The 27163-nt window shown below is 39.1% G+C and overlaps 1 protein-coding gene across 12 annotated transcripts in view; it reads left to right on the top strand.

Annotated features, from left to right (window-relative positions):
- Positions 1-413: 413 nt before the first annotated feature.
- Positions 414-27163, top strand: part of stxbp5l (syntaxin binding protein 5L) — a 144652-nt gene continuing 117902 nt past the window's right edge. For 2 of the 12 annotated variants that reach the window (XM_044216931.1, XM_044216930.1), the window contains exons 1-2: positions 414-3208; positions 21533-21630. In XM_044216931.1, coding sequence (XP_044072866.1) covers positions 3041-3208; positions 21533-21630 — 266 coding nt within the window. In that variant the 5' untranslated portion in view covers positions 414-3040. The remainder of the gene's footprint in view (positions 3209-21532; positions 21631-27163) is intronic. The other 10 variants (XM_044216934.1, XM_044216933.1, XM_044216936.1 and 7 more) reach the window with 7 other exon arrangements.

Raw genomic sequence — 27163 nt, 5'->3', positions numbered from 1 at the left:
ATGTAGAAAAACGTAACCAGTGGTGAGAGGAAAACCCAAGCACAGAGACTCAACTCTCGAAAGGCTCTTGAAGCCAGCACGCCTCTTGGGTAGAGCTTGTGGCATCTGCAGAGCGTGCAGTCTTGTCAGCACTCTGGACAGCATTAGTGACAGAAACCACAAAGTGTATCTCCTTATCTTAGATTGGAAAATAGGACAGACCGACCTTGTGTTGTGCTCTGACTCCATAACATCAAGTATCGCCAGGGGGGCAGAGGCTGGTGATGTAAGTGCTTATGCAATATCACTGGTCCTGAACACTCAAATTAGGTAATTATGGTTTATGATTTCTTTTTAATGTAAAAATTTTTAATATTTATATTGGATTCTGACATTTTTTCCACCATCAAGTGTGAGCACATTAATGGTAGAGTTCTGCACAGTTGGCTTGAGTTATTTATTTATTTATTTGAAAATTTGAAAAAATTATAGCATTTTCAACCGCATTGCAGTTGCCTGCAGGCACTGCTTTGGTAGTTCTTGATGTTGGTAGATTCAGGGATGCTCTGAAATCTGAGGCTTGATTGGGTTGCAATCAAAAGTGTGAGAAATTAACCTTATTTCCCAGGTTCGACTCATAGTGCATTAATGTTTTTTGGTGGCTAACTATCTCAGATGAAACAGTCCTTGTTGGCAACAGCAGTGCCAGTCAACAATAATTTGAATGGCAATAATTTGACAATAATTAAAGTAACTAATTACTTTGATGGAGTACCTATCACACTAGTTTCAAGTCTCATCAAGGAGAGCAATCTAAACACTTACAATAGGCTTTGTAAAATGGTTTGTGGTGATGTAAAGTATATTTTCTTGCGGGTTAATGGACCAAAACATGAAAAAACATGTTTTAGTCCGTTCATATATTGTGAAGAACTACTCAAATTGTAGGAAATGTCTGAAACCAGCAATAGCAGGACATTTTTAAGCAGATTAGGTTCAGTTTCTTAGTTGTTCATCACGATTCTCTTCAAAACCGCCACCTGAACCGAAGACTATTTCACCCAAAATGAAAATTCAGTCAATATTTACTCACACTGGTCAGTCAGTACTTGCATTCAAAACAGTCAAAGAATTTAGAATTTCACTAATTTCACTCCAAACACATATTTCCATCAACTTTCTCCAAACACAAGTGTTATGTAGCTGCAGTTGTGTTCAATATAACCTGTGAGGACCTTAAAGGCCTTAGCCCAAAATGAAGCTACATACCCCAGTGGAGGCTGGAGGCAAGTACGTACAGTGCATTGTAGCTCCTTTAAACAGCAGTCATATGATGTTATACAAAAAGAGAGAAAATAGATTTTTTAAAAAGAGAGAAAAAAAATACATATAAGACCAAATTGTACAGCAAAACATGAAAGTATGAAATTGTTATTGTAGTAAAATGCTGATAAAATCAAGTGTTTTAGCATGCAAGTGTGGCCTTCTGAGTGCTTTTAGGACAGCTGTTCTAAAGTTGAAGAGGTTTTTAGACTGAACCTTGGAACAGTCTACAGTCTCTTCTCTCACAGTGGTGTGAGGGGCTAATAGCTGCCTTAAAGTCAGAGGGCCTGAGTTCCAAAGCCTTGTAAGTTCAAAACAGAGTATCACAGTGCAGTGAACAGAAGCCAGAATCTGCGTGTGGGATCTGCATCTTGTTTTTTGTTTTGTTTTTTGTTTGAAGGAATAGTTCAGATTTTTGTCGCTATTGATGTGGATGCGTGGACATCATCTCACCTACAGATCCTGTTGATGCAGATGTTCAAGCGAACTAGCAGGAAATTAACAGCTGCAAATTGAGGCAGTTAACAAAAAAAAAACATATGGAGACCACATTTAACCATGGGGGATGCAACATCTTAGATATGCCCAGTGCTTCTCTCAGACCTCTCCTTACCAGGTTTTGTTTGATGCATAGTTCCATAAAGGTATGGGAGGATGACCGATGAATGGATTTTTATTCAACTTTGCCCAAAGTATTCCTTGATTGCGGTCTCCCAGCTTATTTTTCCTCATCATTGTGCATCTTTGATTTAGCGCTTTCACCCAATCGCTGGTGAGAGAGGCCGGGGAGGAGAGAGAGAGAGAGAGAGAGAGAGGGAGGGAGAGGGAGGGAGGGAGGTGGTGGTGGAGGGGGCGGGGCTGGCTGGTTATGGTTTTTCAGCACCGCGGACAGCTCCCGTCTCCTGTCTCTGGACTGCGGGGAAGCGAGTTGAAACAAAGCTGGATGATATTAAAAAAAAAAACCCGACTCACATCCATCCATAGATTAACCTCCAGTCCACACCGCCAACGCACAGCATCTTCATTTTCCCCACTTCTTCTCCTAGATGGTTGACTTGTCTCGTTTTCCGGCCTGACTGTGGAGTCCAACCGCGTTTAACTGCATTGCCTCTGCGTCTTCAGCCTGTTCCCCCCTCATCCTCTACCTCTTACTGGCAACTACAGTGCTGTGAAAGTGCCTTTTTTTGGGGTGGGGGTGGGGGGGCAGGGGTGGATTGACCTTCTCGAAGTTCTTCTTCTGTCCAAGTCTGTCTGACACGTCTAAACATCGCTTCTTGTCTGATTATGTTGAGGTGTGGGATTTGTCTCCAAGCCCGGGAGTGGATGTTACTTTAGGACGCAGAAGGAACATGAAGTTGAGTAGTTTCAGTAGCGGTCGGTGCTGCGTGCGCTGATATGAGATAGGCGACCTGCATCTGCAACATTTGCTGTAATTCTCATATCAGAGTGGCTCAGACGCATTCAGGTTTTTTTTTTTTTTTTTTTTTTTTTTTTTGTGGACGACAGCCAGAGCAAGATGAGGTGCCTCAATGACTTTTTAAATTGCACCTAAGAGAGAGAGAAACTTGAGAGTGGGTCTTTTAACCTGCTACTGCTGCAGGAAGCGACGTTTTCTTTCTTCAGAGCTGAACGAGTTGCATCTGAGAGGAGACCGAAAACTCTGGGAAAACAAAAGAAAGCAGAGTGGTCTTCTTCCTCTCTACCCCTAAGCTGAAAATAAATAAAAGCGCGATAGAAAATGAAGAAATTTCGAAAGGTGTTGGACGGCTTGACCACCTCCTCTCCGGGAGGGACTATCGGATCCCCATCGTGCGGCAGCGCGGCCGGGACTCCCACCGCGGCGCCAACTCCCAAGGAAATCGACATCCAAGAGACGTTAGTGTCGGAAAACTTTCAGCTGTGTAAGGTGGGTAGATAAAGAGGTTTGTTCTGTTTTAAGACAAAGAACTGGTCCACAGTCCACAGTCAGTAACACCGTGTAACACCATGGATTTCTGGCTTCCCCCACATCCTTATTCACATATATGATGCTTGTAGACAAAATGACGTCTACAGGCGCTGGGGTAGACGTTAATGAAGTGGAAAGGGATCGTGAAAGTTGAATCTGGAGTGAGTTCAGCTGCTGCGCTAGATTTGGTGGCCCTCTGTTTTCCGTTTGTGTTTAAAGTTCAGCACCACGGGCAGCTCCGGGTTTGCGATTCTCCCGAGAATGGAGGCGATTTTTGACAAAACAGGAAGAAGCATTCAAAGCCTCCTGGTTCTTATCAGCCTTATGTCTGTTTGTTTTAGGGCCTTAACGTCGATGAATTGCGGTTATTCCATTGTCCATCTACATAAAGCTTAGCCCCCACGGACCCGAGCGCACGGCGGGTGAAGCTGGCATGTGTGTGTGCAGTGTTGGGTACACTCCAGCTCCCACCGCTATGTGCAGCACAGCTACAGTTTATGCGCCCCGTCATCAGCATGGTGTATGGGCTGCAAAGCCTGCACACATGTGGTATAAACAGTCCAAAGGGAAGTCAATGAATAGCAGCCTCCCCGTTGCATCAGCAAGCAGGCAGGAACGGTGTAGGAACGATGACATAACTGGTGTCCCTCCCTTGCATAAAAAAAAAAAGTGCACATCAAGCCAGCGGAGGGACCCTGCAATAACTGTCCTAGCTGATGTGCTTTTCACCGAGGAGAGAGGAGGGAGAATGTGGGAAGGGATGTGGATGGTTGGGGAGGGGGGGGGTATTTATAGCAGCTTCTGCCGCCCATTGCAGCCCTTTTGTGGATGCATTCTGGAGCTGACTGCAGTGATTATTCCTAACCCTTAAAGAAGAAACGGGGTGAATTTTTGGATATGCTGTGAATAATTCATTGCGAACCTGAGGTTGTTTTTGGAGCTATATTATTAATGGGCAGAATGGTGTGAGTGGGAGAGGTTGTTTTTTTTGTTTGTTTTTTTCCTTCTGTATAGAGGAGGAGGAGGGAGGTTGATTCACAAGCTGAAAAGGATGCTGCAGAGCACCCTCGGCAGGCAGACAGGGAGGAGAAAGTGCTGGAAAAGAACAGCATGATTGCCCGGTCCCATGCAGGAATCTGCTCCTCCTTCAATGAGGCGCTGAATACATGGTTGTTATTAAAGACACTGAACCAAGTGAGCCTCTTATGAAAAAAACATGAGTGTACAAATATTCCCTCCATTCCCACCACCATGACATTTCTTTAGTGTTTTCATTTGAGTGCAGGTGCAGGTCATATGTCTGCTTCCTCATGTTATGCCAAGCAGAATGTGGGAAGTAGACACGCGCACACACAGAGACCTTAAGAGCCATGTTTTTTTGGCATCACCATTCAATTGGCAAAGAAATATGTGCATACCTTACACAGCAGTAATTGGTTTGTTCCCAGTCAGGTTGAAAGGAAATTTATGTAAATGTAGAGGTGCATCTAAGTATGTTTCCTGAATGTAAATCAAACACGCATCGCCCTGAAACACATGAATGCATTTTTCATTTTAAATGAACACAGCAGAGAGAAACACATGGCAATCACTTACATTTTCCATTTCCATTCATTGCCCCAAATATTATTAGATCGGATCTTCACTTTCTAACAGGGATATGAATCTGTGAGCTGGTGCAGTGTGTGTGGGAGGGTTTGGTATCTTGGCTAACTTCTCAAAGTTAGTCATGACTTCTGTCCCCACTGTGCAGTGTGGGAAGATGCAACAACTCATTTTGTTTGGATTATACAGTATTTTTATGCGTTCATAGTGAAAAGTGCTGTTGCACCCAATAGCAGACGTGCTGAACCAAGGCTTTGATGAAATCTCACTCAGACTGAAGGAGTTAAGGAGGGAAACGGGAGGTATCCAGTTGGCTGACAGTCTCATCGAACCTACAGGTTCATTTCTGTTTACAGCAAAATTACTTCATTTTGTGTTAGAGATTGAAATGAATTGCATTGTGTTGGTTTGTAACTAAATTAATACCATAAGAAGGTATTTATGAGAATGATAGGTCACTTCACTTCAAAAGATACCACAAGAAACACTCTTGTCTTACTCTTGTGACCAAACACTACCCACTTCACCAACCGTATTATTTGTGTTATTTTATAGTGTATGTATTTGGATATTAATTTGTGTGAAAAAAATACAAGTTATTACTGTATATTGGTCACTCTCTCCCCTCTCACCCTGACCATGTCAGTGTTGTCATGTAATGGAACTAAAGAGGAGGACAGAAGGAAGGCAGGAGGCTAAATGATGGTTGAGGCTTGAATTAATTCCCCCAAAGCATACTGTCAGCTTTCAAGCTTTTTCTTTTAGGTTACACTGAAAACCAACAGATTCCACAAATTTGCAAATTTACAATTTTAATTTTTTTTTAACCATAACAGGCAATGTGTTGAGTTAGCTTAAAATAAGGGTCAAATTGTGTCTTTTAAAACTCAAAAACAGGTGTGGTTCCAATACTAAACTCTTCAAACATTCATGTCATACAAAAGTAAAACATGAATAGGTGATCTAAACTAACAAATCGAATAGAAACAGCACTTTCCCTCTGGCTAAAACTGCAGTACAGCAACCCAAACACTTGGATACCAAAAATGGGAACATGCCCTCTCCATTAGTTTAGCAACACTGCAGAGTTGACACAAGCTCGTGAACTACGTTGAAGGTGTGTGACTGCAATTTCTCTATTTAAAGCTTGTAGACCCAATAGGGCACAATGTGTGCTCACATGCAATGTATGGAGATTACAGAGAATGGACAAACAGAAAACTGACAGTCAGTAGCAGGTATGTCGACGAAAACACTTTGACATTGAGGGAGGTCAGAGGGAATGACCAGACTTGTTCGAGCTGACAGGACGGCCGCACATATGCAAATAACAGCTCAGAACAAAAGTTGTGTGAACAAGGCTGAAGTGGGTGGGCTAGGCTATATTGGGTTGTCGTACTGTCAGCTATGAACAAGAAGAGAAATCTACAATGGGGACATGATCACCAAAACTGGGTGGCTGAAGATAAACATTGCACAATCCAACAAATCTGGATCTCTGGTGCCACATGCTGATGACAGGGTCAAGATTTGGCGTAAACAGCTTGAATCATGGATTTGTTCTGTCGTGTGTGAGTGTTACAAGCTGCTGCTGAGGATGGTGTAATGCTGTGTGTGCAAGCTTCATTCCAAAGGAGCCTCATTTGAGTGTTATGCATAAGTAAACTGTAGTCTGACCAGGTGCATCCCTTCATGTCACTCATCATCTCAGCCTGGTTCCAGGAACATGGCAGCAACGTTACTTAGTTCAAAAGAGCTCTACTAGTCAGACATCTGCAGATTGTGCAGGAGAACTGAGGCTGAACACAAACTTTGTTGCATGGATGCCCTGCTAAACACTGTGCAGGAACCAAAGAGCCTTAGTCCTACAGGGAGGAGACAAAGTTCACTATACAATTAAGGCTAATTGGCATTAGTGTTCTTTATTTGGTTCAACTGATAACTCAGTAGTTTTCATTCAGATTGTTCTGTTCTTTCTGTTTACCACAAGGTCCTCCAATGGCAAGGGCAGGTTAGAAAATGTGTAACAATAGAAATAGTAGCGAAAAATGAGGGCTATATTCAAAAGACCCACTGATTATGCTGTCCTCAGAATAAAAAATAAATAGAAAAGCAATAAACAGTAAAAGTACAGAATGTTTGCATTGCAAATGACATATTTTGATTTTCACTAACATATTTTAGTTTTTTTAAAATATCTGATTATCACCTGTGAGTATTTTGAAATAAATACTGATATGTTTACAGTGGCTATAATTTAGATTTTTACTTTAACAATGGATCAAATGACTAGTGACAAATGACTATGCCGCTAAAGAGCCTCACATTTCCTGTAGGAATAAGTGGAGACCAAAACAGAGCTAAAAGGAGAGTGAATATTGGACTTACATTCATCTGGTGGACGCAAACACAACCCCAACCCCAACCCCACAGCTAATCTTTCTTTATATGAGAAATATAACTGTCTGCTAACACATATAACTGTTTGCTAACAAGTTCGCCATATCAACTTAAAACCACAGTTTGTTTCCGCTGCCCCCGAGTGGCCAACATTGAGTTATTGCAGGTTTAAAAATTCAAAAAAACTTAAACAATGTGCCCTGAATACAGTGCAGGAGCCTTAAAAATGACAGAATTAAAAAAAAAAACAGAACAGACCACAGAATTAAAAAAAAAATCACCGCTCTGCCACAGTGTCAATAATGTATTTTTGTGTGTCAAAAATGCTGTAGCCTATACAGCATGTATTTCTGAAAATAGAAGCTCCTCACAGTTGGAAAACCACTACCAGCCAGATGTCTGATGCTAATCATTGCCAGCGTCTGTCGTAATATCTGTCATTTGCATTCTGGGAAGTCTTTACCTCAGCTGACTTCATTCATATTGCATGTGCCACTTCTTTTACCCCATCACCTCGCTAAAGTGCAGTACCGACTATAAAATTTTAACCAATGAAAAGTGATGGTTTCCATATTCATTATGTCCTAGTTGTCGCTGTGAAGAACATGGTTCTAAGTTAACCCCATTAATTTGAATTTCTGAATATACTTTTAGTCATGGATGAATGTAAGCTGATGTGAACAATGTGTAAATGTAGCCTTAGTCAGACAGTGCCTTGTGACTTAAATGGATGCAGAAGTCATACTAACCATGCCAGGATCCTTCAAGAGTCAGGTGTCCGATCTATGACTGGTTCTTCGTAGCACTGTTATTAGATGAGCCAGAGGTAGCCTGGTCCACATTATGATCAGATACTAGTAAACTTGGGGCATCATCTTAGGTACAACCTGGGCAAATCAATTGTTACATCAGCAAAACCACATAACCACTCCAAACCTTGCAAAAGTATTAAAGCTACAAAGGTTCTGTACTCACACTTGATGAAATGAAAGATGTTGTTTTACTGGTGGTCTCAGATCTCTGCAGTTGAATCTCAATTAGTTTTTAAGTGTTTTTAATATTTTTGGATCTGGAGCTTGTTAAAAAGTGCACTATTGGGACATCTTGACCCCCTTCACATTTCTAATCTCCTTTAATAAAAGATTAATCTCAAAAGGGGCTGAATGATTACCCATAACGCCAGCACGATCACATTTCAAATTAGATTTCATTGTTAAAACATCCTGTCTATGTCCTTTCTATGTCCATTAGGATAATCAGATATAAATTAGCTGCTTTGTGCCACATTTTTCAAGCAGCCCTTCAGGAATACAAATGGACATTTTAAAAGGACTAATTCCCTGTAAGATTCACCAGTTTTGATTCTGTAAAGCTAATGTCTATTCTTTTGTGTATAACAGTCCATAACAATCTAATATGGGGTTGTTATTGAGGATTTTGACCTATGGCAGCGTGTATCTAGGAATGGCAATGTCAGTCGGTTGGTCAGTCAACCATTAGCAGGTCCAGGTTTTCACTTACCCAGTGAAATATCTCAACATCCACTTGATAGACACATTTGTACAGACATTCATTGTTCCCACAGGACAAATCATCCCCCGAGTTGTCCTCTAGTGCCACCATGAGGTTGACACTTGAAATGTAATGAAATTTGGTACACACGTTTATGCCCCCAGATAAATGGTAAAAAACTTTAATTAATCCCCTGAGTTTTTTAATCCAGCGCCATTATCACGTCAATATTTCAATCTGTTCAATACTTTGGTTCATGGCCAAATACTTGCAAAATGAAATTCCCATCAGCCTCAGCTGTACTTTGCGTTTAGCGCTAATCAGCAAATGTCAGCATTCGCTAAACTAAGATGGTGAACATGGTAAACTTCCTACCTGCATCATCATCATGTTAGCATTGTCACTGTGAGCATGTAGCATGCTGATGTGCCTAAGTACTGCCTCACAGAGCATGGCTGTAGACTCTTATTCTTCTTATAGTTGTTAATGAGATAGTTCCAAATAACTAATAGCTAATTTTTCATTGGGAACTGATTTATTTGACCAATGAGAATTTTTTCAGTAGAATCTCCATTCTGAGTTTTTTTATTAGCTTGTTAGTTTGTCTTGTTGTAAACACATCTATTTTGAACACAAGTAATTGTATCTGGTAGAAGGAGGTGCTAATTAGTTATCTACATACGTATTTTAACCAACTCGGGCCTATACATCTCAGCACTCCCTTTATACTGTATACAGTATATTGATTCCTATAAACTTGTTAATGTTATGATAAAATATCTGGCTTTTAATTCACATTTTTGCTCCTCAGTTTCAGATGATGATAGTGAGTAAATGCTGAAATCGGCAGCAGTATGTTTATGTAGTACAAACCATTAGCAAAATGGTTTTAGTGTCATTATTCAGTTGGTCAGGTGCAAGTATTTCACTGAAGAAAACATTTTTTGTTAAACTCACGGTTGAAGTTCAGAGGTTAGGAGTTTGTACACGGGCCAGTAAAGATGACATCACCTCACTCCCTCACCAGCGACCCCACAAGCTCTCCATGGGTGTGATGACTCAGTGGGTTTACTTCCAGCTAGTCTCACATTACCATGTGTCAACTGCCTGTCAGAAGCCACAGTGTGGGATCAATTAAGGAGGAGTTGATGTCAGGCTGAGAAGAGAAGATGGGGAAAAACCAATATGGAGGAGAGATGTTCAGTAAACTGTATACAAGTGAGACAGAGGAAGTACAGTGTGTGTGTGTGTGTGTGTGTGTGTGTGTGTGTGTGTGTGTTTTCAGTATGCAGTATCCATCCCAACAAATCACTTGATGTAGTAAAGCCTAATTTTTTTTAAGCTTGAGGAGTCATCTGCCTTACTCACTATTTTCTTACATGAATGAAAGAAACTAAATGAACACATTACAATAATATGAAACACCAGCAGAAGATGTGACCAACTATCTGTTAGGATGAATGTTTTTGGCTGTGTGGCATGAGTTAAAAAGAAACAAAGCATTATTGAAGTGTTCAACAGCGGTAGAGCTCCCTGAGACAGAATCTGAATGATATGAAGATGCTGTGCAATGTGTGTTTGAGAAAGAGAAAGAGCCGCCTCTTGATTTTGTGTGGGATTTCAAAATGCTTTGTCTATTCTGTCTGTAGGTGACGGCAGACTGCCTGCCTCACCTCATGCTGTGCAAATATAATGGAGTGAGCTTCTCAAACAGCCCTTCATTTCACTCAATTTTCCATCACTTCACTCTCATGAAGTCTGTTTTCATTTTGCAGTGCTTGATAAGCCACTGCACTAACTCCTTTTTTGTGTGATGTGTGGCTCCTAGTGAGAAAAAAATGTAAGTCAAATTTCATCAGAACACTGTCAAACCTGTTTTGGGTTTGTTTGTTTTTTTACCATTCAAGTTATAACCATGGATGTTATGATGGAAAACCGCTCTAGGCAACTTTCAGGATGCCACCATTTTCTGAAAGGCCCCATCCACAATGCATTTTTTTTCATATCATCATTTCTTGTGTTTCCATAGCTACATCAATGTTAAAGCCTGGGGAGAAAGGAGATTGTGGAAGTCAATCATCTTAAATCCACTGTTGACCCATAACATCAATTTTGTACTGACTGCTCATAAAAGGCAAACAATGTTTAAAAATGACAGAGATGCCCTGCAAATTGTCTTCATGAGTAAAGCACACAGCTGTTGTTCCACCATCCTTTAACTTTTGTCAAGCATGTGGCTAGTTGCAGAGAAACGTCTATTTCAGTCATGCACATTTTCAGACATTTATTGCCCTTTCTGTGCACTTCACTATGGGACAAAACAACGCAAACGCAATGTTTTAGTGCATGACTAAGACTGTTGAGTTGAAAACTTATTATGGAAGACAGTCCACTTGGAACTGCAGTGCTGCAAATCTTTAAACCAACATAGTTTCTTGAGTGTTTAGCGGATCCCACTGCTCTTAAGTGCTACTCTCAAGCACTTGACAAACCTCATCTACCTGATCTCTTTAGAAGTATCTGAAAGGTGTATGTAGTAGCTGGAGTTGAGGGTTTTTTTTATAATAGAAACACAGCTCGTTAGAGGATTCAGTGTTCCTGTATGGCATTTTTTCTTTTCAAAATACAGTCAAAAAGTGTCTACAAGATGCCTTGCAACAGTGTATTCAATGAGTAAGAGACAGTATATTCAGGAAGGAATTTATTTCTAGTGCTTCAGCATTATATTTGTTCATCTTCAGTGATTTTTAGTACATTTCAGTATACTGTAGTAATCAAAATATAGCATTAAAATGTTGTCTTAATAGGCAGAGGCAGTACTGATGATTGGCAGTAAATAGCTGCTATATTGCACAGCCATTAAATGTTGATGATGATTCATCTCATTTCGCATAAATACATTGTGCCTCGTGACATATATGAGATAGCAAGTCTGACAGGAATGCTTCCATTTTGCTCATTGTTATTTGTAACATTTTCTTTTTATATTTTTCCCATTTTCTTTGAAAATAAAAGTCAGTAGAAAACTCAATCTTTTAATCACAGTCTAGATTGAGTAAATAATTAAAAATCCATCAAGGCATATATATTTGGTGAAACTGATACCTTAATCAAAATATTGCATTATTACAAATATTACAATTAACTCCTTGAGTTCCTTTTTTTCACTCTGTGCTTGAAGTTTTGCTTAACTGACAAAGAAAATGCATTTGAACTCATTCGTGGATTCAGTTTTAACATGCAGTACATCTGACCACAGTGCCATGATAGTGTGCAAGCTAATCACTCAAGCTACCCACATTACAGATGACATCTACATCAGTTTCAAATTTACTGTCTTAAAATAATCAGGCAGCTATTCAAACCACACAAAAAAAACAATAAGCTTTTGTTTTGAAAAGTGTGAATGTGGGTTCTTCTCAGTGATCACGAGGGGGCAGAGTGACATGTTACATTACGGTGTCGTGGGTGGTAGCCTAACACGTGACAATTTTGTCCACTCACTCCTACTTTTTCTATCAAGCCTAAGGCATGATGCTGATGCCATGACTGATTCACTGATACGCCCGGTGCTGTGGTTAAAAGGTTAAACCACATATACAGTGCATCCACATATGGCTGGTTTCTAACCCTACGATGGCATGAAAGCACGATATGAAGCCCCAGCGTACCTCCTCCACACACACACAAACAGAGAAGATTGCTTTGCACTGATGTTGAACAAATTATGTATATGTGGCTGTTAAGCCCACGCTTTCATCTGAAGAGACACATGCTTAACATTCATCACATTTGACCCTTAAGGGGTTTGTGTTAAATCCTGCCAGATAAAAAATGACTGTATGCTGCACCTATCATAATATGTAATCTAATCATCCCTCACAATCATACAGTACTTTGATACAATATAAATGCATAAATGTTCACAGACACAGCAAACATACATACATATACATATAAGTGTCTCTCCCCCACTCTCTCTGGCCATGCACAACTAACACCGTGTGGTGTGCAGCTCTCATACAAATGAGCCCACTACAGTCAGCAGGGAGGGAAGCTTATCCAGGCTCATTCATTTGTTTTTATACTTCTGAGCTCTCACACTGCATTCTCACCCTGTTCGCATTCGTGTGTGTGCATTCATGTGCCGTGCAGCAATGGAGGAAGTGCCTATTAGATCAGCCTCAGCCTCAGAGATGAATGAAAGTCCCTTCATCCTTTGGCTTTCAGCATGATAGAGAATCACACCCTGGAAACCTTGAATCACTTTATTCATGGAAAAAAAACACTGAGGATAGTTTTTAATATCAAAAGATCATACTTATACTTGCCTGCTACAGCATACCCTCCATTTGTTACAGAGTTTTTTTTTTTGTTTTCTTTCTCAATTTTTGGTGTCACACAATCATTCCTGTGGTGGTTCAGAACTCACAGCTCTCATCAGCGTTGTTTCCAGCAGCAGCAATTTTCAGCAAAAAAGCTCTGACAAACCCACTGCACATTACCTGCTCAGCATCAAACGGCAGACAGACACAGTTAGTGACTAGCTGGTGAACATTGTGGAGCATGTAGCAGCTAAAGAGCCAGATATTTCCCTCAGGAGTTGGTGGAGACCAAAACAGAGCCAAAAGGAGAGACAACATTGGGCTTACATTCATCAAGTGGCCAGAAACACGACTCCAAATGAAATGCTAATGTTGCTCTGCGTCTGTTGGATGTTTAAACAGGCAATTATTTGCTAATATGTTAGCTATATCAACTTAATGAGGTGATAATATGTCAGTCAAAAAACAAAAAAAAATCTGTTATCTGTCTAAATATTAATATACCGTTTTAATGATTTGGTGAAAAAATAAAAATAAAATTGGCTGTCCATGTTAAAAATGTTAATAAAAATTTAAAATCTGGTTAAAAACTTTAATTTGACATTGAGGTTGCGTATAAGAGCGTTTCAACCTCATTTCACTGATTATATTTCAAGTTGTAGCAGGTTCCATTATAAACCTGCTACATGTTCAGAGACAGTCATTGAAAAGCTTTTGAAATAACAGTTTTGTGAAACCTAGATGTTTATGTCCTTTTATGTTTTACCCTTGCAGGTTTGGATGTTGTACACATATCAGTTGCATGTTGAACTTGCATTTTGTATTTCTTGGACCCCGAGTGTGTCTGATAAGAAATGAATGGGAACGTGCTGTGTTGTGTAACCACTGTGTGTTCCCTGTTTCACACATTCAGAAACCCCTGATCTCCTCTTCCACTCCTCCCCCAAACGTCTTCTCTCCTACCCACGTTCAGATTTGCCTCTTTTTTATTTTGGGCTGCTCCTGACTAGATCAAAGGAATTTTAGAGCAACCTCAAAATATCTCCCTTCAAACACTGGTGAGGGAAGCCTTGTGTATCTTTGTTTGATGGGCACTCTGACTTTGTAAAGTCTCTGTAAACAGGAATAGAGTATGTGATGGGAATACTCTACTTTTCTCTGCACTGCTGTCTCTCATCCTGACATTTAGCTTGAGGGTACAGGTGCTAAAACACCTGAGTGATGTAGAGGCACAATTTGTATGCACACAGGGAACACACAACACACACAAAGACAAACTGTATTATTTTCATAGAGTAATTCAGGGAGACACAAGCTTTGCAAGCCTATATACTGTAAACAGTGATAAAGTGATATAGTTCAATTGCCTTGTTAACTCATTGTAAAACACACTTCATTCAAACTTGACAGAAACAAAATAAAACTCACCAAAACCATCTTGGTTAGTCTTCCCACTGTTCCAACAATCGCCAACTCTGGTTTGGTCGAAATAAATCCTTAGATTTTAGCTGGCTACAGTGCAATGCAAAGTAGGTTGTATACAGCCTATACTGGTAACTTGTGCTCTGCTCATATCATGTTCCTGTAACTTGGACTCATACAGACATTTACAGATGTTTTCCTAACTCAGCATGAGAGGGTGTTTGTGCCACTGCTGAGAAGAATTGACAGACCTATCAGCCAAAAGACACGAGTATTTCCACACATTTTCCTGTAAACCCTCTCTGATTGTTTTTGCCTCTGCTCCATCACGTTTAATGAATATACAAAAGTACAACACTGCCGTCTTCTTTAGTGACAAGCCGCTCAAAGTGGAGAATTATTCGGGGCTAAAGAAAAAATCTTCGGGGCTACAGCCCCGAATGCCCAGGCCACGCAACGCCCATGTCCACCTACCAGTTTTAATTGACCAAATACTAATCCCAAAATTATGACCACTGTCCAGTAATGTATGTGATACTGCAGCAGTTCTGTCATTTACAGACAGATAAGAATGCTGACATGACTGAAACACACTTTCATTGAGCAAAACAAAAGATCCGCATTTGTTTTGGTGGTTTTTACTGTGTATAGGCCTACATATTTTACAAGTTAACACTATTCATAGTTTTGTTTTTTGTGATCACAGAATAATGATTTACTACTTCAACAGAACATAATTTTATTTTTGTGGTCACGATTCTGAGATAGCATCCTCTTGTGATTATTAAATAAAAATGCACAAGATGTTGACATGGCAATCATCTGTGATTAGGAAATATCTGCCAGACACATCACTGCTCACATCAACAGATAAAGCCATTAGGCTAGTTACTGTAGCCTACTACAGCTTCAAATGAACATCCCTAATATCACTGCAGGGAGGGATAGAGTGCTTGTGGTTGTCAACAGTTAGCTCAGGCTAGTCTATTTTTAGCACTGTCAAAAACATCAATTTCTGATACATTGCAATTATTTTTCTTATTATTTTTATTTAATATAAACAAACAATTTGCGGCTGGTGCGTGGACCCGACGCACCCACCCAAAAAGTGCTGAGAGAGCTCAGACTGAGCTACTTAACACAAATGATCTAACGTTACTGGCCATTGTTTTTATGTTTGCTGCAAGAGAAAAGAAATGCTTTCGTTCCTGGGCAAAGGTGTCTCTCAACTTCCTCACCACAGAAATGGACCGGACAGTAAAGTTGGCTTAATGTTTGTTAACTTACGTTACAGTTATGCTAGCTTTAAAACCAGAGGTACTCCAACTTCAGTTAGAAGCCAAGCACCTAGCTAAAGGCTGACCTCTGCGAAGAATATTAAAGGTTAGTGACCGCACCCATTTCAGCGTCACTAAAAGATAAAAAATATGCTCCAGAATGCTTGCTGCTAGATGTGTGGTGGTCTTCAGCCAATAGCCATTTCTGAAAGCTAGCTTGAAGCTAATTTACCATTAACATAAACGTAATCACTTTCAACAGTTGAAAACACCTCACTGAAATCGAAAATTGTATCTTTTTTGTATCTATTGATAAGGGACCAATAGTGTGGCTGAGTGCTTGTTGTAGTTAGTTTACAATATGATGACCTCATTAGCTAAAGCAATCTCTTCTTCATGGCTGCTGACTAAATTCCAATCTGGTATTTTTTCCAATGATCACAAGTTAGTTTTTCTATTTTTACAAGAAAAATGTACAAATATTCCTGTGGTCTCCCATATACAGTACATTTCTCTCCATCATTTCCATTTCCTTTAGCTTTTCTCTGCTGTCCACACACATACTACTCTCACTATGCATTATTTACCACTTGCCAGTGCTTTTGCTTCAAATTGCACATCACAAGTGGCCTCTTCATCCATTCCTCCATGTATCCTTGCTCTTTGTGCACAACGCTTCCCTTTTGTTTGTTGTTGTGTAATGTTAGTTGATGTATCCAAGCACCATCAAGGTCAGGCTATAGAGTCTTCTCAGCGCATTACTCATGAATACCAGCTCAACAGTATTTCCTGAAGGTCCTGCAGTGATGTAGCCATGTAGTGCCATGTGCCATATTGAAGGGCTGAAGCAGTTAATCAGTCATTCAGTTGAGCCAGTTTCAACTCGCTGACTGCCTGTCACAGCATGCCTCTGAAGAGCTACAGAGAAACATTGGTAAGAAAAGGGAATGTAAATCCCATACTGCCCTTACTCAGTTGTTGGCATGCCTAAAAAAGGTATCTGCATGCTTCTTTAGCTCAACCTAAGCAACATCTGGATTTAGCTACCTGGTGAGAAATCATATAACACAGGGCTACTGAGGTACTTGTCTTGTTCATATCGATAAGTGTAAATTTAATTCTATGTTTATTATCGAGGTCATATTTAGAGGTGGTGTTGTACTGGACTACGTTATATTGAGATGTGTTTCATTTTAGCGGGACCAAGAGTAGAATATTTTCTGTGGTGGTTGTTAGAGGCTGTGACATCAACTGCAGGACCTCAAATCAGCTTTCTGAAATGCTACCTCCATGCATTTGGTACTAATAGCGCTCATTGTTATGTCTTTACACTACGTTTCCCAGCGATTCCTAACGTCAGTGTGTGAATACGACAGCATCTTTTCAGTCGTACATTCTGCTGTGAAATCTGAATTTATATATATTTTAAATAATTATTACTGAGAGATGATTGTTTCTCTATAGAAGATCGTCTTGTTCAACTGCTAAAACATGCAGTCCATTCTTGATCGTAGAGTAGTGTTAGAGTAAAAATTTTTTGACCAAGTACAGACGCAGCTCTCAGTGAGCACATTAACCAGACTACAGCCAAGTTATACAGTATTTTGGCTTTTTTTCAAGTTACTCACAGAATTATTGTTAGTTAGCTTTAGTTAATATAGTCACTATAGTACACTAAAAAAGTTTATTTTAAATTGGCAAAAGTGATGATCAGTGCTGGCTAAAGACGTGAAGCCTGCTGCCTTAACATTTTATACATTAGTCTTTGCTAATAAAAAAGCATGAGGACAGCGAATATTATAAATATTTTAAAACAGATTACTTAGTCTCAGAGCTTAGCAAATATGTGTATTTGACAGAGCTTGAAAATAATTTTTCACATTCACGCATTCTCAGGCACACTTTGCCTGAAAAATGCAGAGGCTGTAGAGCACTGATACTCAGTACCATATGTTAACAAGAAATGTGGAAGATTCCATGATCTTGAATAAGCTGCACCACACTAATGTTAAATTAGTATTAGCGTTTGTACCTTTTATATTAGTGTAAACATTATAGACAATTACTGTGATCACATAAAGATATATTTGAGAATTTAATGTCATATTTCACTGTGTCGATCCATGTTTGGAGATATAGCTGCTCAATGCACAATTTGCTGGCAGTGGTAGACATGGATGCTGCTTGCTATTTATAGAACCAGGGGTCTAGACCAGCTCTGCAGCTGAACGCTGTGGAGAGAGAGGATGGTGGGTGGCATGAGGTGGTATTAGTCTTTGGGGGGTGGGGATGTCTGTGTGGGGTTATCTGATTGAACATTAGGCTTGTGTGCATAAAGGTTGTGTATGTGTGGAGGGGAGAAAAAAACACAACAGAGGAAGAGAAAAGGGGAGGAGGTGGATGGAGAGCGGAGTTGATGTAATGCAGCCTCTGGCAGCCATAACGCAGGTCCTTTGCAGCAGGTCAACAGTTGCTGCATGGCTGAATACATTTCTAAACCTACATCTTAGCTGCTTCAACATAATATACATTTAGTAATTCCTTTATGTTTATTTTGCCTTGTTAATATTTTTGATTGGGGACTAATCACATAATGTTGGTAACCTATATTTTTAAACAGCAAACTTTAAAATGTGCTGACTGAATAGAACAGTCTTTATTGGGTACAATGACATGTAGTTGTGTTACTGTAGATCGATAAACAAAAGATAAATAGAGAGATTGATAGATAGAGGATAGAAGTATGAGTATCAGGTCACACACACACATACACACGTATACTACATTTAAAAACACACTTCTCTGAAAGAGGGAGAAAAATGTCTTTATGGCTTTGGCTTTAAAATATATATGAGGAGCTCTGAGATTCACCAGAGTAAATGTGTTTCTCATCCACTTCTTGGCTCTCTTGTATGTATATGTGGGGGGTGGCTCTGCTGTATCCCAGCAACAGTACACCAGAGATGGGCTTTAGAACCTAAAGGGGCCTGGTAGCAAGACCTGGAGGATGTGTGTCTGGCCAGGTTCTTCCTTAAATATGTGTGTATTTCTCCACAATGTGTGTGCATGGCCATTGCGTATGAATGATTTTGTTTATGAATGTGTTTGAGCGACCCACTTTTTTTCTCTTTTTGTAGTGTCAGAATCATTTGCTGATGCATTGGGTTATTTAATAAAAATCCCCTTTTGATCAGAGTCAAAGTCAGTGAAGGGTTTTTGAGTGTCAGTTTGAAACATCTTTGCCAGTATCATCTGCAGCTCTCCTTGCTGCCAAGGGCTCAAATGTTTATTGCCAGACAACTCGGGTAATAACTTGACCTCCTCATTGTCTTCTTCAATAAATGGGGTGGGGGTGGGGAAGTGATTCTTAATGATAGGGAGAAGGCGTGTGTCAGTGGCCATTTTGCAAACTTTTTCCTACCTACTTCTGAACCCCTTAAAATGTAGTCACTTCTGGCATCAAGTCCCACCCCAACATCCTGTTTCATGCAAGAACACATTAAATCATGGAAGAGAATTACAATCTCAAAGCCATTTCATTTTAAAATAGCTTAAAATGCATGGTTATGTGTGTTGGGATGGTGGTGTTGGGGTTCATGGTGTATATCATAATGTTACAGCCTAATGCCTTCCAGATGCATTAGGTGTATTATTGTGAGAAAGTTACATATGTACTTAGCAATACATTTATTCAATGTTTTTAAATGGCCACATAAGGGAAAGTGTATTTGCATAGTTTTTAACATTCAAGCATTATAAAAAAAATACCTGAAAGAGTTCTTGTGTGCAACATGTTTCTTTGGGCCATTTCATTGGGTTCAAGTTCAGTCCGTTCCACTTCAAACTGCAGTGTGAACAAGTCTGGTAAAAGAGAAACAGAACAACAAGCATTACAACATTTGCAATGCTATATAAACAGCAATTTCTAAGATTTCTAATTAGTGTTTGCTAGCTAATCTGGAGTAAAACAGGTGACATTATTGAAAATAACAGGAGACTGCCAGCAATTGCTGTGTGATTCCGTTCTTAAACTGAGGAATTGGGTGTATTATGTACTTTCAAAACATAATTCACAGGAAAAAGAAATGTTGCAAATAATAATTAATTACATTGCAATTATATTATGAACAAACAAGCCACTGATGACTTTTGTCAGTGTTCACAACAGGAGGTTAATCATTGACTGAGTTCTTTTAAGAATTACAGATTAAATATTGTATCTTTTCAAATATCAGCACGATATGATTATTGACCTTCTCTGAGAACTAACGAGCATTTCTCTTTGCAGTTTGCAGTCAAAGGCTTTCATTACCCTTAATATTGACCAGGTTTAGTGACTATAAGGATACTAGTGTACGGTTACTTGCAGTAGTAAGTTACATCTATTATTTTCATGAAAGGCCCTGCACACCTAAGCAAGTGTTTTCACTTGTGGCTGATTAGACCTCTGCTCAAGTTGAAGGTGAGCGGTGCTTTGCTGGGGATTACATGAAGTCACCAGACTCTTGGGCTGTGTTTGAAATCACTCCCTTGATCACCCATTCACTATTCCTTATATAATAGACACTTAATAGTTACTCTATAGTAAGCAGTACATTGAGATTTCAAGCATTTATGAATCATTGACATTGTGGGATTGTATGCAAAAATCCTCATTTTAGGATGGAAAAAAGACAAGTTGATAGGAGAAATGTGTATTCTTTTTGTTACAATGCTTTGCAAAAGCAGGGTCTCTGACAGTGTTGTTCTTATGGGTAGTCATCAGATTTTTAAGAAAATTAAACAATGATCTGATATTTATAAAGTTTATATTCTTATTTCTGCACTGCTGGGAAATGTAACATGACTAATGGCAGACAGCTGCAGTGCATGCAGTGCATCTCAGAGTGGGAGTGTGAGAGACAGTGTCGTTTTGCATAGTCAGGCCATGGCATATGAATGTTGAGGCTATTTCACTCTCAATTAAATTCAGATTCAACATTAACAGAAGCTGCATTTTCTTTGCTAATTACACAGTGTGCAGTCTCCATGTTTTATCAATAGAAAAATGTTGACCTTGTAAAAGTTTTAAGTTTTTGAATTTCAACAAGCTTTCAGTTAATTGGATTTCAGATGCATCTTTCATGTGTTCTGTATTCATAAATGTTAAAATGATGTACAAGTATAGTAGGAATGTGTGTTTACAACAATATCTATGTATTTGTCCACAATGATCATTTTTAGTTGTAATGCCAGTAGTGGATTAGAGTAGTATAAGTAAACACATTGGTGCTTTCACTGAGCCAGAATTTGCAGTTTCAAAAAATAAGCATAACCAAGATATCAGACTGTCACCACAGCAATCAGCCACATGAAAATGTCGCAAGAAAAATGTTTTATCCTTAAAAGCTTTTTGGTTTTTGGCAGCCTCAGTTAATAAACAGTAAAGTGGCAGTCATTCATTTCAAACTATTCTGACAAAATGTTTGCTGACAGCAACAACAACAAGCAACATTTAGTAATCAATTTTTTTAACAGAATTAAAGGTCACAGTTTTACAAAATAGACATTTAGCTTTTGAAAATGACAAAGCTTCAACTGGATTCACTACAGTAGAATGTCATAGGGGCAGGCAAAAATAATTAAATGATAAAATCATTAACATTAATTATTATTAAATGATAAAATCTTTTAATTACCCTATGATACTAAAATGTTGTTCTTGTTTAATTTAAATATTGTTTTGGGTTTTTTCCTTGCAGACGGTGCGTCATGGTTTCCCTTACCAGCCCACTGCTTTGGCCTTTGACCCTGTGCAGAAGATCCTGGCCATCGGCTCCAGATCAGGCGGCGTACGGATGTATCCTTTAGCCCTCATCTGCTCACCTCCTCCCTTCCTCTTGTCTGGAGACACACTAGAACACTATACATGTACAGTAAACACATTACCTGGCCTTTGCCACTGTTCATTATTGTACATTATAATAAACAAAAACAATGAAACATAATCTATCACAGTAAACATTAAATGAGTGCTCGCATTATCTTGCACTCTGCTTTTTTGACGATGTAAGAATACATTTTAAGTATTTTCAAGAAATAGATTCCTAAACATATGTCACCTTATAAAATGTATCATCCCATGTGTGATTTTTGGGTGGTCTTTGTTAGGCAGGAAAGCAGTTAATCTCAGGTTATAATTTGACACTGTTGTCTATAAATAGGAATACATTTGAATAAGCATACTTAATTAAGGCATATTTCAAAGCAAAATTACACTTGCAATTCACAATACACAAATTAAATGAAAGTAATGTACTAGACATAACAGATGTAACTGTAAGTAACACTGATATACTGTATATCTAAGTAATCCATGACCTATACTAGTATCAGGAGAAATTACAACATTGTTCACAGAAATAGTATATCTACTCCTACGCAAATCTGTGGCACTGCTATGGTGTGTCTCCAGGCAGGGGCCTTCCTATCCACCCCCCACCCAACCCCTTATTCTCATCTTTCAGCTTCTTTTTCAGCCCTGACAATTCATGTTGCTTGGCTGTCATGTCGCAGGCTCAGAACTGTCCATCCAACAGCCCATCCCCTGGGTCACCTGGTCATAGGGATTGGAGAGGATGTGTGAGTGCAACCCAGGTAGGAAATTACACCCTCATAAATACCCAGGGTTCCCAGTATGCCTTTAGGGAACCTATGGCCAAGGCAGCAAATAATTATTGATGCTGCAGCAGCTGTAATGCTGGTCCTGCTGGGGTAATATGTGGACAGGTAGAGTGATCTCTCTGCCGTAAGAAACAGAAAAAAAAGAGATAGTGACAGAGGGAGATGTGACATTGTTTGAATATTTAAAAGAGAAAGAAATGGAGAATAGGTGGTTGAATGTTAAGGAGAAGGTTACAGGTGCACAGTGGTGTTTGATGACACAGGGAATAGCTGATAAAAGGCAAAAATTTGACTTACTGATAAGCTCAGCCAAATGTAGATATTTGATATTATTTACTTCTCACTCCCTCTTAATCCATCCCTTTTCTCTATATCTCTCTAATGAATGCCTGACTGAAGGCTGAGATTTCAGCTGGATGGAAGCCCTTGAGTGACTTAGCATTTGTATTGACATGCTGCACACACCTTCCTCTACTCCCATGTGGCCTGTCACTGACTCTCTCTCTTTCTCTTTCTGTCTCTCAATTGCATGCTCTCACATACACACACTTCTCTATTTTGCTGTTTCTCACTCTACCTCACCCTCCATCGCCTGTGTCAAGAGGACCTTTTATTTTATTTATTCAATTCACCCTTCCTCTGTCCTTCACAGCCTGTCTGAATGTTCTTCTTTTTCTTTCCAGGGCTTTGAACGTCCGCCTGTCATCTTCTGTCATGGTCTCTCTTTGTGTTTTTCCTCCATTGCTTTTGTAATGCGTTTCTCCTCTCTATGTTCCTTCGGTTCTAGCTGTATTAGTACTGTATACAGTTGTAGCCATTGCAGGAATTTCTCATGCTCCATTTCTATTTCAAAAGTAGTACAATAGTAAGTCCTGCCTTTTGCTTTTATTCTGCATCAACACTAGATTAAAATTTTTCTCACCCAGTCCCTCCAGGGTGGAGCAGCGTGTAAAAACAAGCAATTTAAAGCTAGCACCCTCTCTCTTTCTCTTCTTTTTGTCTGCTGTGACTGACCCAATACTGTAGTTGCTGCTTTCTACTGTAGCAACACATCATTATTTGGCAGAAATATATATTTTGTTCCTGTTAAGAAATCTGTATTGATCTCCGGGGGCTCAAAGTTAAACATTAAGATGACACTATTGATCGACTGTGTGCGATTGCAGTTATGTGGGCTCTCTGTGGGAGGTGCCTTTTTCCAATGTGTGGTGTGTAGTCATGCATGTCTCCCTGAGTCTATGTACGGTATCTGTGTTTGTGTGCGTCAGTATAGGCAGAAGAGTGATCAATATAGAGTTTCCATGGCGTCTGGTTGCTTTGTCAAAAAACTTTTTGTTCCCTTCTGCACATGTATGAAACTGAAAAGTTACATTTTCGCCAATGGTTGTGTTTTTATATGCGTAATAACCTGGATACTGGCTCCAGTTGAAGTACTGCAATGGTTTATCAAGTGAAGGGAGCTAGAAATAACTACTCTGAGATACAGTATTCCCTATCTGAGCCATGTCCACATATTGTGAAAAAGTATTACCTTTCACCTTTCTTTCATGATAGAATTACCCAGTAAATTTCATTTTCAACCCTAAGCCTCAAAAGTGAGAGGATGTGGCGTTAACAAGGCTTAGTGTTTTGTCTGAAGTAAGTAGTAAGTTCAGTACTCAAAGGACATTACAAGGCATAAGCTCATTATGATCACATTGACTATATCAAAAGTTTAAGAAAGGCTCCTGCCTTTAAAAATGGAATATTATATTTACTATTCATACTATTTAAAACTGAAAAATAAATGGGTTAGCATGTTTACAAGCATTAATATCCCTAATAACACTGAACCATTTACCTTATCCTGGTTTAGAGCTTATTACATAATATTGTGTTTACATGTTTCCTGATGACATTGAGTACCGCTGCACAAACAGCACTCTGGCAAGGAAATCATCTGTAAAACATTAGACCAAAAAATAAAAAAAACAAACTCATCAAGTGGGTGTGTATTTGCATAAGGTGGCTCTACTGTATTGGCCAGGTGTGCTTACGTACATCGGTTTATCTGAGAATAGATTTGGGGCAAAGCAGAGAATTCAGCAGATTGAGGGGTTGCACATCATCCCTAATGTAGAAAAATGGGCAGAAAATTGAGTAAAGGAAGGAAGCAGGTAGAGAAATATATAGAGTTATAGGAAGGGAGAAAGAGATAAATGTAGCATTAGAACACTGAAAAGGAGCAAGGCAACATGATTATATTGTTGGATATAGAGAGAGTAATGTGATAAGAGGACACAGCAACAAGTAGATGAAGATACTAGAGTTGGCAGAAAAGCATCTGCTGTATATTAATGACATGAATAAAAGATCCTTAAATTATGTGAAATAAAAACTACACAGCCACAAACCCAAAGCCACAAAATTCTAACAATTATATTTAGGGCTCTACAATATTGAATGCCCATAACACTTGCATATATTTAAACTCATTTGTATATTTTTCTATATTCACTGTTATGCTTAACTGTAGGATAGATTGTATCTGAGAAATTTGCATGATATTTTAACGTCTAATGGTGCTCTGCTCTGTTTTCGAGGACCATAGCAAACCATATAACACCATAGTCTACTTGTATTGCTATACAGTAGCCTATAACCTACAGTCCCAGCTTATTGTTGGCTCAAAGAGAGAGTGCTTGAGAATTTTCGTGATCATCAGACCTCTTTGGTTAGAAAAACAAATACACATAAGGCATTAGCCATGCCAATTTGTCACCAAATACATTAGTATTCAACACATAACAATGTTATCTATGGTTGAAACAGTCATGTTTCATTTTAGAAATGAAGTTATTAGGAACATTTGAAAATGTAAATCTTACAGCAAAGTCACCAAGGTGGACACTGTTGATTCTCTCACATGATTCCTGTGTTCTGTCTTCACATGTGGCCTCTACCTCTTACACACGTTCACTTATTAGTAAGGTTGTCACGAGAGCAGAATTTTAAACTTCGATACAGTACTAGTATAAAAAAAACGATTTTCGGAACCACGTCAAAAAGAAAAAAAAGTCCTAGACACACAAAATAACAACCTGCACAAAGTGCTGGTACAGAAAAAGTTGCTGAACACATATTGGGGACCAGTTGATTTTCTTCCCCGTGGGTTGAAAATCTGAATGTAGATCTGTTTTTTTTTTTTATAGCTTAGATACTTTCGATACTATCGAATGTATAATTAATGGAGTTCGTATCGTTTTAAACACATGGTATTGAAAAAGTATCTAAGTATCGATACTTTTGACAACCTTACAGTAAGTAAGCAACCACATAACCCTGTGTGGTCAACTACAGTAGTATTCTTTGTTTTTTGCATTTCCTGAATGACGAATCACTTTGTTTTCATATTACCTCCCATGTCCAATCATGATTTTGCAATGGATGGAACTTGAACCCTCCATAGTGATCAAGGAACACTAAACATACATGAGCATACTGACTGTTGCTACAATCCGCTTTTATAGTGATTTGTTTTGGACAGTATTATTAATGCCTGCAATGTGTCTAAATGTCACATATTAAATATGAACAGCTGAGGTAATAACAGTGGGACCGATCCTGCTCTGGTGAATGGTGCATAGTGACGATGTCATCAGGGTTGGCGCAGTGGGTTGGCAATGAGGCTCTCTGCAGTGGGCTCCTAGGACACTCCTCCCCCTGCCTGGGGCGAGATTACCAAAATATGCTGAGATTTGGTTTTATTGAGAGCAAATAAAACAGAGAAAGAGCATGACAAGTGTGTGTGTTTGTGTGCGTTAATCTGTTTCTTTCATTATTTCTGTGCCTAAACCTGTGTGTCTGCTTGCTGAGTGTGCGTCCATGTGTGCCGTCTACCTGTATCAACATTTTGTGTGTCTCTGTGCACAAATGTATACGTGTGTGTGTCGGGCAGTGAAAGTGGATGTAGTTTCAATAAATGGTTCAGGTAATAGAATTGCCCAGTCTGAACGACAGTCACTTCTCATCAATCAGATCAGAGAAAAGGAGAACAAGAATGAGGTGAGAGATGGAGAGACAATTGGAAAATAATGGTGGGGGCGAGGAAGAGGATGAAGAGGGTTTGTACTGATATCAACAGCTTGTTTATAACACACAGAACAGTTAACATTGATCCATGTATCACTTAAACAACAATAATTTAAATCAGTGCCAGATTCTTTTTGAGACATTACTAGGGCTGGGTGACAATTCAATATTACTGTTTATCAACTTTCAATAGAATCGTATTGTGTTGATATGATCATCACATGTTACTGTTTTATATTCTGTTGTCAAAATTATTAGGATTCCAAGCACATTTTGATTAGAATTCTACGCAGTTCATTTAATTCAGTATCAGTGTGATTTCATGACATGGAGCAAATCAGTATCAGAAAAATATTATCAGTATCATGATATTGATTTCAACCATATCACCCAGCACTAGGCATCACTGCTATAAAATAATAAAAAGTGGGCAGACTGTTAGAGGTTATGTTTCTGAGCACTTATGACAGACTCATCCCAATGTGTCTGTCTCAGTATACACTTATTAGGTAAAGTGGGAAAATGACCATAAAGTTAAATCAGCACCTTTCCAAAACAGTTTCAACAGAAACTGAACATTATAACCTTCGTGAAGGGAGGATTTATTGCAAGGCTGTTACAGCCTTGCAATAAATCTG

The sequence above is a fragment of the Siniperca chuatsi genome, linkage group LG12, assembly GCF_020085105.1.
Source record: "Siniperca chuatsi isolate FFG_IHB_CAS linkage group LG12, ASM2008510v1, whole genome shotgun sequence".
In the NCBI taxonomy this organism is placed as follows: domain Eukaryota; kingdom Metazoa; phylum Chordata; class Actinopteri; order Centrarchiformes; family Sinipercidae; genus Siniperca; species Siniperca chuatsi.
Note: the sequence above shows the minus strand (reverse complement) of the source record. Positions and strands in the feature narration are given on the sequence as shown.